Here is a 12,304-nt window from a genome sequence, read left to right as displayed (position 1 = left end):
GGGGAACTCACTCTGAAGGGGGGAAAAGAGAGAGAAAGTGAGGGGGGGTTAGTGTTAGTTAAATGTAAAATGTTGCCTCCAGACTGTAAAATGGATGTGCTTTAGAAGGAACCTGAAGAGAGGCAGAATTAGGCAGGTTGATATAATAGGTCATGAATGGCAGAGGAGATAACAGCAGAGGGAGCAATGGGAGGCAAATAGAAGAGAAGGCTGAAAAGGAATGTGAGAAAAGTGAGAGCAGGTGCAAATGCACAACACATACTACACACACACACACTACACACACACTACACACACACACACTACACACACACACACAGAGTAAACAGTAGGTTAAGCTCTCATTAGTGCCCTAAGGGTGTGTGTTTCTCCACTTCTGCAGTAACCCAGAGAAACGGCACAAAGAAACTTCACAGAAGCCTCCTGCCATGAAAGCTCAGAGATACTGTATGTGCCACAAACAGAAACTCTTCCCCCCTCTTCTGCTTCCCTATTCTTTTCCTTCTATTCTTTCTGCTGCTTTCACTCCGGAGGCATCTTCTCCACTCCTCCATTCCTTCCTCTCTTCCTCCTTTCATTTCTTCAGCCTGTACCAGTCTACATTCTCCCGCCACCCCATCATTGTCATCTCCTTTTCTCTGCATTCTTTCCTCTCTTCTCCCTTCCCCTTCTCCTCATTTTCTTTTTTTCTCCATTTGTCACCCCCTCTCCTCCCTCTGCTCCCTCTTCTTTTCCTCCTTTGTTCTTTTTTGGTCTGTAAACAGTACATTCTTCCTCTCCTCCATCTCTTCCTTCTCTCCCTCGTCTCTATCTCTTCCTCTCCTCCTTCTCTCCCCCTCTCCCTCATCTCTCCCTCTCTTCTTTTCCTCTTTGTTCTTTTTCTGGTCTGTAAACAGTACATTCTCCCTCCACCCCAGCCCACCCCAGCCCACTCTCATCCCCCCTGCTCTCCCCACCTCTGGAGCCCCATGTTCCTCTAATCAGCGCTGGTTGATGGCGGACGCGGGGCCGTCCGTGCTGCTTTGTTCTGAGTGAGGGGAGACGCTTCTGGACAGGCTTCAGAGGAAAGCCTCCTCGGCCTCGAACAAACCAGACGTGTCAGGGCCGCACCCCACACCCCCCCCCCGTCGCAAGGGCTGAAGGGCTTAGTCTGCTTTTCATGCCCCCCTACTCCATCATTCTCTCTCTCTCTCTTTTTCTCTTTCACTTGACTTTTTCACTCTCTTTTTCTCTGTTAGATAGGGCGAGAGGAGGGATCTAAGGATAGCCGTGTCAGAAGGAGGCTTCTCATTCATCAGTTCAATTTACTGTAAAGCCTTGGTCAGCAGGCTTAGTACAAGTCATGCAGGGTGGAGAGAGAGAGAGAGAGAGAGAGGGAGGAGGAGAGGGAGAGGGAGGAGAGAAAGAGGGCAGAGAGAGAAACGAAGGAGACAAAAAGCCCCCTTGAGTTTAATTCTGAAAGACAAGCGGACCCTCCTCCTTCCCTCTTAAATCACTGTGTGAACTTTTTTCCCCTTCCTCCTCTTTTCTCTGATCCATCCATCACTGCCGTGGTCCCTTGGTGCCAGAGTGAGTCACCTTCACCCTTTCCTTCGCTCCGCCCGTCCCTCAAGTGCGCACACACACACACACACACACACACACACACACACACACACACACTCTTCCTCCTCTTCACACTCTTCTGACTCCACTTACACTCTGTGACCACTGTGCCCTCCAGCATCACACCATCCATCCCAGGGACGGGACTAAACATGATTTGTGATTGGTTACAGAGTTTGTTTAACCAATACAAATATGCTGCAATAGGTGATGCAGTGGGCACTTATTTACATTTACATTTACATTTAGTCATTTAGCAGACGCTTTTGTCCAAAGCGACGTACAAGGGAGAGAACAGTCAAGCTAAGAGCAATAAAAAAGCATGGTGTAACAATAAATACTACTTTACATGAGAATTAGAAAAAACAACAACCTAGAAAAGAGGAAAAATATATAGACAACATACGTAGCACGGCTCTTCAGAATGCTTCAGAATGTTCCACTGATTTGAATGGGCCACCCCAAGGTCCGACATTTCTTTATAATGGCCGCTGCCATTGTCAACGGGTTTTGTTCTAATTCACATCTTTAAGATCATTCCGCAAGTAGTCTGTTCACTTTTCGTAACGGAAATTTAGTGTAACTTGAAGTCAGCAAGTGATACGTTGCTGCGCAAACACCGGAAACGTAACAGTTCTATTTGTATGAAGAACTATTTTTTCTCAGTGGAAGCCATGAAAAAGGAGATATTTTGGAGTAATGTCTTTTGCCGATTTGGCAAGTAACTGTATAATAAGCGTATAATATATAGTCCGCCGGCCATTATCGAAAAAATAAATCCCCTCAAGACGATACAAGACCTGTTCCTGTTGGTCTTCTCAGAATTTATTTTTCAATAATGACTGGCAGAGTATACATTAGCCCTTACATGTACGACCATGATGCCAGACCGCAGATATTCTGACGCAGGTAGGTAAACACGCAAACAAGCAGTACAGATTACTTTAATAGAACTATTTGTGCACTGAAAACCCCTTTCACTGTACTCTGATGATGCCTGACTCGCCCTTATCCCACCCCAGAACCCTGCCCCCCTCAACAGTGGCCCCCCTCCTCTGGTGTACCTCTTATCAAGGATGCCTTGAAGCACTACCATATCAACCCAGATTCAAAGGGCTCTTAGAGAAAGAGAGAGAGAGAAAGAGAAAGAGAGAGAGAGAGAGAGAGTCCACCAATCAGTAGTGAGAACTCTTGATGGCGGTTTGCCTCCATTAGGCGCCCTCTCTGTGTGTGCTCCACGAGGCTCCTCCATCAGGGAGCAGGTCCTCTAAGCCCACACGGATGAGTGGCTCTTGTTGTCTTTTTTTTTTCTTCATTTCATTCCTTTATGATTTCATTTAATAAGTGGAAGCACAGCTCTCCAACACACAGCAGCTTATTTTTGTGTGTCCCCTCCTCTCTCTTGCTCACGCTCACACACACACACACACACCCACCCACACACAATTACACCCCTTTGCTCTTCTCTCACAATAAGATTGAGGGTGACAGCTGAAATTTCTTCATTTGTTCTCTCTCTCTATGGTCTCCACATACCTCCCTGCAATTCCTTTTTTTTCATCACCCACAAAATCACACACACGCACACGCACACACACTAGTCACATGCACACCCCTCTGTCGCCACGACAACACAGGCGTGTGCCATACACAAACGTCCAGAGGGTGCTCTATAGAACACAAGCACACATTAACAGGTGTGGCAACAGTTGCTAACAGAGCACACCATAATTAAGAGTAAACACCAGGCTTACATGCTAAAAATCAGGAAGACACCCAAAAGAAACCCACTCAATGATTTCTTTAAAAAATGTTAAAGAAAAAAAAAAGGAGGCGTTTGCTTGGCAGATGCGATGCCCATCCGTCGCCTCCTCAGGATATATCCAGTGCTGCCAGCCTTGAGCTCAGTGTGAAAGCCGTATTTACACAACACTCAGACGAAGGGCTGCGTGCACATAAGGTAAATGCTACCAGCTAACTAGCTCACCAGGCCAGCAGGGGCCCCTGGATATGCAGCAAAACTATAAGGGCAAGAGAGGACCTTGCAGCCTTTCCTCTGGCTGAGGGGAAAAGCCAGTGAAGACAGACTTGGCTTGAAAGCCAGCCTTGCTGCAGTCTCTCAGGGGAAAAAAAGGAAAGAAGCAAGAAACAGAGAGGAAGAAGAGAGAGAGGGAAAGAGTGGAAGGAAGAAAGGAAGGAAGGAGGGAAGGAAGCGCTGGAGTGCTGTCCACCTCCTGGCCTGAGTGGGTGTGAGTGTGAGTGTGCGTGTGTGTGTGTGTGTGTGTGTGTGTGGGTGTGAGTGTGCACCCGTCGTCTTCCCCGCCGCCAACCTTCACACAGAAACGTCAGATGAGCTGCTGCGTTGGCTGTGCGTAAGGGGAGCTGACACTGACAAGGGTGCGCACACACACACACACACACGCACACATGCACACACACACGCACACACAGCAGCAGCAGCAACTCTGCTGGACTTCACTGAAGGTGTGTGTGTGTGTGAGGGGGGGGGGGGGGCGACGACTATGTTTCTTTTCTCCGTGGAAGTTTTGGGCCCTTAGGCTCACACCACCTCTGTACACGACTGCACACACATTTTTATGTTCTTTTGCTCCTGGCAGTTTCAACACACACACACACACACACACACACACACACACACACACACACACACACACACACACACAACAGACACACACACACACAACACACACATACTGCTCAAGGTTTCTTAGCATCACTTTAGAGTGCTGTCGTGGCTGGAGAGAATGTTTCTGTGTTTGTGTGGGTGACTGTGAGGCAGAGGGAGAGTCAAAAGCAGGCAGTCAGAGAGAGAGACAGAGAGAGAGAAACAGATTGAATGTGTGTGTATGAAGCTATAGATTTATAGAGTTGGTGGAGCATGTGTGTGTGTGTGTGTGTGTTTCATGCCCCCTCACCTGTAGTTCTCGTACGACCCTCTTGATGAGGTAGTTGCCCAGCTCCACGCCCTGTAAGCCGGCCTGCGTGGAGGAGATGGAGTAGAAGATAGCCGCGTTGATCTTACTCGCATCCTCCTCTGCATCCAGAGTAGCAAACTCTCGCACTATAGTCTGACGGAGGAGGATGAGGAGGAGGAGGAGGAGAAGGGAGACGAGAGAATAAAGACGTTTGTTCAATTGATTGGCCATGGAGGTGGGGTTCATACACAATCCTAACCTAGAGGCAATCATCTTTGCCTGAGCAGTGAAAATGTAACCAGTTGAAGTGTCTTCCTCCCAGCCAGTCACATACTACACAGAGAAGAACAACCCTCAATGTGGATTTCTTTTCATGTCCTTACATGTCTTTGCAATACTAGAAGCCACTCCAGCCATCTATTCTTTAAGTAGCACTAAAGGGCTCAGATACTGTAGCCAGCAGCATATGCATTTAGCTTTCTGGAGGTCAGCATTCTGCAAGTCAGACATGTAAGTAGTCTTATATAGAACAGTTCCACTCTCTCAGCACTAAGTCGGGTAGACTTGCTAGGTCAAGAGAGATCTCTGTGAATACAGAAGCCTCCTTCAGTTTTAGAAGACAGGATGCAGTTTTATTCGGGAGGTATCAACAGGCTCTTGTTAAAGAAATGAAGGAAAGGGAGTCGAATGAATGGTCTGACTTGCCTGTTTAAAGCATATACAACACACAGATAAACTCTGACTCTGAAGTATGATGGATTTTGAGTATATGAGGAGTTCACTATAACATGTACCCAGGTGGCTAGATAGCTGAAAAGCACCTACAATTATACACTGAAGAACTAATAAAGTGTCTCTGGGTCAATGAACAAACTCAACACCTGTCAAATCCTAAATACAGGGTTTACATGACAAACCCAGAGTAACCTGCCACAACCAACATGGGATTTCCCTACCTGACTGACGTTAATATATAGTATATGGCTACATGAGACTAGTAGCTGGCTAACCTATTGCATGCTAAACACTGGCAAGGACAACCGACAAAGCACACCTAGCTAAGCTGCCAGGCTTGAGGTACTGATGGGTGCCTGATGGGTGTCTGAGAGTGGCGCAGGGAAGAGTGGCGCGGATACCTGTATGTTGTTGGCGATATCCTCGGTGAGGGCCACGTGCAGCACAACCAGAGGCTCTCCGGGCATGGAGGCGTGCGTGAAGGCGTAGCAGCGGCGGTAAGGCCCCACCCTACGCTTGATGTCCGACCAGTTACGCACCGGATGCACGGCCTCATACCTTCAGCATAAAACACACACACACACACACACACACACACACACAGTTGTCTAGTAATGGAATAGGTGAAAGCTAGGATGCAAGCTAGATCTGGGTTGAGAGTGTGAGACTGTGTAACAGAGGCCAGCACAGCGTAGGGAGTCTGACACCTTTAGAAATATAACACTAGCAGCCATGGGTTTGAGCTTCCTGGATAGAATATTTCGCTCCTGTGCACGAGGTTGCAAGTTTGCCTCTCACATTATGTGTGACCTCTCACATGAAGTTGCTACTTTTGCACATGCTACATGTATTATACATCAAATTATGAAGTGTGAGTGTGTGCGTGTGAGTGTGTGTGTGTACGTTTGTCTGTGTCTGTGTGTGTGTGTACGTGTACGTGTGTGTGTGTACGTGTACGTGGGTGTGTGTGTGTGTGTGTGTATGCTGCAGGGACCCTTACTGGCTGATCTTCTGCAGGAACGCGCACGGCGACTGCCAGGTGATTCTCTCCAGCCTCAGGAGTCCGACGGAGAACCACTCCGACAGCAGTCCTTTCAGCGTTCCATTGAAGTCCTGCAGGGGGCGACACCCACACACAGCACATCAGGACAGAACAAACAACACACGTCATGTTTCTGCAACAACAAACAAACGCAGGACCAAGGAATGACTGAAAGCCAAATAAAGCCGCACAGGATGAACACTTCCATTTGCTGAGAGCCTATGAGCCTAGCTTTTATGTTATTAGAGAATATGGCACTAAATTTAATCATTTCAGACTTAAAGCAGGACTACGGGAAGGTAAACAGACCTCTTCAGGAGGACGGATTATTCGTAGGTGAGTGTTTGCGCAAGGCTTTATTTATTTATTTATTTATTTACTCTCCCACCAAATACTGTGCTCTCGAGTCCTATCTGTGCGTGGCGTTTTAATGCCTTCTAAGCTTCTTATTGCTTTCGGCTTCCTTGCTGTTCTGTGGAGGTATTTATCTGCATTTCTGGGTGCAGGTGTGTGGTTCTGCTCCTCTGAGTGTGTGTGTGTGTGTGTGAGTCTGTGCGTGTGTTCCTCTTTCTGCTATGCTATTTCTGCAATTATGTCTGTCCTCTGTAGTACAGGTAAGCACCTGCTATCCTGTGTGCATGTGTGTGTGTTTGTGTTTTTGTCCCGGTGTGTGTGTGTGTTTGTGCTTTTGTCCCGGCTTGTGAGCACGCATGTGTGTGTGTATGTGTGTGTGTGTGTGTGCTTTTGTCCCGGTGTGTGAGCATGCATGCGTGTGTGTGTGTGCTTTTGTTTCGGTGTGTGAGCACGCATGCGTGTGTATGTATGTGTTTGTTTGCAGGCGGATTCCATCTGTGCTGTGGTCAGGCCTCTATCTCCACCTGAAGGCTCTGGGCCACAGCAATATGCAGGCTGCCATTTCAACAAGGCACTGGACTGCACTGCACTGGACTGGACTGGACTGGACTGGACTGGACTGGACTGGACTGGACTGGACTGGACTGGACTGGACTGCACTGCACTGCACTGCACTGCACTGCTCTTATCAGAAGCTTGACATATAAACACAAACACATAAACACATATACACACCACACAATCACACTCACAAGATGTTCATTCTAGTACTCCCTTCCCTTTTTTGTCTAACTGCTAAATCAGATTTCCTGACCCAATCGGATCTGATGTACTCACACACAGGGGTTCAGTCCAACCCCCCCCCCATGGCTGGCTCCGGGCCCAGCCCAAGGTCTGCTGGTTCCCCTGCCTTCTGACAGGCAGCACTGGCGTGGGCCACAGCACTGACAGGCCCCCCTCAATAACACAGTGTACCTGCGAGTTTGGGCCATAAATCATTTCCCCACCGTTGGAACCGATTAATCCAATGTAATTCACCTAATGTAACGCTGATGCATTGGTACGACCGGATCCCATGCCTCATGTTAAACTTCAGGGCAACTGACAGCACTTAAAAATTCTGCGCCCGTGCACAATATTTCGCGTCCCCCCCCCCCCCCCCCGCTGTTTGCTTATACGGCTGAATTTCTTGCCGGGATGGTACAGACTACAGACGTAAAGTACTATCAGCCTGGGGCGGATGGGGAGGGAAAATAATATCCAGAAAAATGCTCCGCTTTCAAATTTGTTTTAAAATGTTGAGTCCGTTAGAGTGTATGTGAGTGTATGCATGAATCTATGTGAGTGTGTGTGTGTGTGTGTGTGTGTGTGAGTCTAGTGTCTGTGTGAGTGTTTAAGTCTGTGTGTGTGTGTGTGTGTGTGTGTGTGTGTGTGTGTGTGTGTGTGTGTGTGTGTGTTTGAGTCCATGTGTGTGCGTCTCTGTGTGAGTATGAGACTTTGTATGTGTGTGTGTGTGTGTGTGTGTGTGTGCACATGTGTGTGTGTGAATGTATGTGTGTGTGAATGTATGTGTGTGTGTGTGTATGATGAAACTGCCAGGAACAGAAGAACATGAATCTCTGTGTGCACTGGTGTGCAGAGGAGGTGGTGAATAATGAATCGCAGCAGATAAATCAACAGGAAGGCCTGACGATGGCGAGGGCGGGCAAACACTGGAGGGCCCCGGCTAACAGGGTGAGCAGAGCCCCTCTGCCAGATAACGCGAGGTGCCCACACATAAAAAAATGCCCAGCTAGCTAGCCGCCGCTTCCCTTCGCCCCCGGCCAGTGGCGCCTCGCTCTCTCGCCTCTCAGACACGTAGCAGCGGAGCGGGACCTCGAAACCAGAGCGGACGCTGTCGTCGTGGTCGCCATCTCTAAGCTCTCACGGCTGATCAGAAGCTTTTGAGATGCTGGCACCGTGCGTGAGAGGTAGGGGGCTGAGGTTGGTGAAAGAATCAAAGGGTTGTAAGATTAAAGTGTCTCACACCACCCCTTTGGGCCAAGAGTATGGGTAGGAGGTGAAAAGGCTTTAAAACATTATGGAAAAATATTCAATATTTTTTTTCTTCTGAGAATGCATTTCAGGAAAGTACATTTTTCACTCAGAAAGGTTTCTAGGAATCTATCCTGCTACCTTGTACAACAATGCATCACTTGGAGAAAAGGCCCAATACGGCTTAATTAAAACTCCCTTACACTAGCAAACCTCAGGCTCTAAATGGCCGGCGCCATGGTGACCACGATGCCTACTCACCTACCGCTTAAACTTGATTCGTTAAAACACTGACGGTAAGTGGAAAAAGTCTGAACTGCCGTGGGTTTCATCCGAGAACACTCTGAAGCACATGTCTTGAGAGACAAGAGGATTTTCAGACCAAAGACTCGGTTGATGTGTTAAAGAGCTTAACCATCCTCTCAGATCCACCACAGCAGGATGATGTGAAATGATGAAAAAAGTGCAGGAGAGCGAAGAAAAGGAAAGGAGGCAAATCGATCCACAAACTGAAGGATCAATATGATGGTTGAGTGGAGACTGACAGGCTCTCCCTTTCACTACAAGATGTAGGCCTGATTCAAGGTGCACACACACACACACACAAATTCATGCCTGTGGCATATGCACGCACGCACACACACACAAAAAAGCTCTTCAGACAGCTTATCAAAAACAACATTTTTCTTTTTAAAGACTAAAGCCTGACAGACTCCACTGCTTAAAGACTAACAGTAAATGGTCAATTTGTTCTGAATGTCTCAAAACATAGTTACTCTAGTCTTTCAATATCGTGAGGACTACTGTAGGTGAGTTGCTCCATGTTCTGCAAAACAGACATCCTCATTGCATCGCCCCTGACACCATTTTAAACCATACCTAATTATGGCAAAATCGAATATGCGAAATGCAATCTATACACTCATACCAAACTCAATAAAGCAAATAGAAATGCAATTCCCCGGGCACTCTGTACTGACGAGACGCTGCGTCTGAGAGGGCGAGAGGCGACAGGTGCCCAAATATGTTTTCTCCGAGGAGGATGGGAGAAGATATTATACGGGGGAAAAGCGCTGGAGCTGCAGGATGTAAACTAATAGATTCCTCTGCCATGTCGCTACGAATCCATAAAGAGGCCAAATAATAACTGCAGGGGAAGAACCGGGGGGAAATACATGTCGCTGAGCAAGCACTTCTTAATTGAAGACCAATTAGATTGTCAGACTAAAGCAATACCTACACCATGCCCCTGCCACTCTAGCACTTCAATGCTCTCAAATAGCACAACCAGGGGAGGCACAGAACTTCGGCAGTGCTCCGAAGCTATGTGGCCTAAATAAATGGTTGCCTTTTAACAAACACTAACACAGTCAGCAGTGAATGTTACACATAATGACAACCTGGCACATGGGAGTGCAGAAGACCAACTCTGCAAAGACCTAGGCTTACATGGTTTTAAAACACCCTCAATGAATGTGGCCTTATCAATGTGCCAGTTCACAATGCAATAAGCAGAGGAAAATGAACATAAATTAATTTATATAACATACATGCAAGTAAGATACATAAACCTACAGACATAAACCAGACCTACTGTTTATCAAATGAAAGTATAAATGCACTAGTGACATATGTGTTTGACATAGTGTTTTGTGAGGTCACACATCAGAAGTGGGTCAAAGGTTTCCTGTGTCTATTTGAGTCAGGAGAACTGCAGACAGATTTTGAAGCAGGTCGAGATAAACAGATTAAAATATTTTCCAGTGTCGGTTTACATCCTAATTACGAAACGCGAAAGCCATCAAGTATGACTTTCAAGGGCCACCGTACAAAAATAAAGATAACACTATTTACCCTCAAATGTGGACTGTCGCTAGCTTTAGATGAGAACATTTCGATCACATCCGCTCGGAGGTCGACTAAAAACTTCACCCCATCCCCGACCCTACTTATGTGACTTAGTAACTGTCGGTACCGTGGCGTCAGACTGTACCGTAACCGGTCTTCTACTTGCAGTATAGTTGCTACGTCCCTTAGCTGCGATTCGAGCAGTTTCCCTGCTAACTCTGAAACCTCTTTGTGGTCCACTCCATGTTCTTGTGACAGTCTTTCCAAAAACACTACTCTCTCTTCCTTCTCTAAACTTTCGTAGAAATTCATAAATTCCACAGAATGTGACTCCGGGGGCGGTGGGGACTTGTCTCTGGTCTCATATGAGGGTAAAGGTGCAACAGTCTTTCGCAGTATTTCGTCCATTTTTCTGACAGGACCGTTGGTTGTGGTGGAAAAGCATAAACGCGATGTTTGACAATTCCAAAATGCGAATTTACAAGCTAAGGTTGAATGTCGCCAGACCCTGCCACAGCTGCGAAATGGTCTCACTAAATATAGGGCTATCATCGCACACTTCGAAAGTCTACTTCTTCACAAAAATAAATCTGTCACTTGCGTGTGCTGCACACTGTAACACGAGTATTGGTTTCCGGTACATCCTTAAAGTGGCAGCAGCTTAATGTAGCTGCTTGAATTATAACAATCTGATTTATACTTTAAGTCTTTAGGAAAATAACTCAGTAGTTACAAAGACAACAGTACATAGAAGACTAATAATATACTCTTAAGACTGTATCAAAGTCTATACATTTGCCCCCATAACTATTCTAGGATTGGTACTACTATTTGACCTTTGCCTCAGTTTGCTGATACACGATAATGTCCCATGACTCAGAGTTGACATTTCACACACATACAGTGGCTTGCAGAAGTATTCAACCCCCCGAAAGTAATGACAATTTTTTGTTTTACAAAAGATACTTACATATATTACTATTTTCCCAATCAATATTGTCATTGTGAAAATAAATACATTAAAAACTAAAATATTCTGCTTGCATATGTATCCAACCCCTACACATTAATACTTGGCCATTGGCAGGCTCATAATGTAATTATAAGTGTCTGTTTCTACTACAGTCATTTTCTACAGAAACTGAAACTTAAAACTACAGAAACTGTAGAAACAGTCAAACAGTAATTTTCTACAGTTTCTTTGCAGTTATTTAGATACACAGACACAGGTCTACCTCTGTAGGGATCCTTTGCAGTAACCTTAGGAAGGGTAAATATAGGTTTCAAGCATCCATTTAGTATCTCACTATGAGTACGCCTTCCCCCCTCAGAAGCACTCTTCCACTACACCAGCCCATTGGCTGGCCATGTCTGATGTCCGGGATGGGCCACCCCCCTTTATAATACAATGCCCAAGTGGCGGAATGTCATTGAACGTTGTGTGTGACGCATTTGGGTTATCTCCATTAACCAATGTTTCTGAGGCCAATTCGGTGCTACCAGAAGACCGGAGACTGGATGTAGAAATCTGGAAGTTTTATTGTAATCAATAAGCTACAATAAGGGGATGCCCATGGATCATCTCACTGTGTGAACGCCCTGCAGGCCTTTTTAAAGGCCTCTATCTTCATGTGGTTCTTTCTGTATGGCTGTTTGCCAAGGCCAATCAGAATTATCTATCTAATGTTATATAATTCCTTAGTGTACTTCCTGTGGGTTTAACCCCTCGGTGTGGGCCATTTAACTTGGG

The 12,304-nt window shown here is 46.4% G+C and overlaps 1 protein-coding gene across 1 annotated transcript in view; it reads right to left on the bottom strand.

Annotated features, from left to right (window-relative positions):
- Positions 1-11,186, bottom strand: part of LOC122130713 (malonyl-CoA decarboxylase, mitochondrial-like) — an 11,766-nt gene extending 580 nt beyond the window's left edge. Inside the window, 5 exon segments of the mRNA XM_042705435.1 lie at positions 1-12; positions 4,542-4,694; positions 5,678-5,834; positions 6,277-6,389; positions 10,561-11,186. The exon segment at positions 1-12 is cut by the window's left edge and continues 167 nt beyond it. Of these exon segments, the coding sequence (XP_042561369.1) occupies positions 1-12; positions 4,542-4,694; positions 5,678-5,834; positions 6,277-6,389; positions 10,561-11,106 (981 nt within the window). The 5' untranslated portion in view covers positions 11,107-11,186.
- Between the last annotated feature and the right edge of the window lie 1,118 nt (positions 11,187-12,304).

The sequence above is a fragment of the Clupea harengus genome, unplaced genomic scaffold (genome assembly GCF_900700415.2).
Source record: "Clupea harengus unplaced genomic scaffold, Ch_v2.0.2, whole genome shotgun sequence".
Taxonomy (NCBI): domain Eukaryota; kingdom Metazoa; phylum Chordata; class Actinopteri; order Clupeiformes; family Clupeidae; genus Clupea; species Clupea harengus.
Note: the sequence above shows the minus strand (reverse complement) of the source record. Positions and strands in the feature narration are given on the sequence as shown.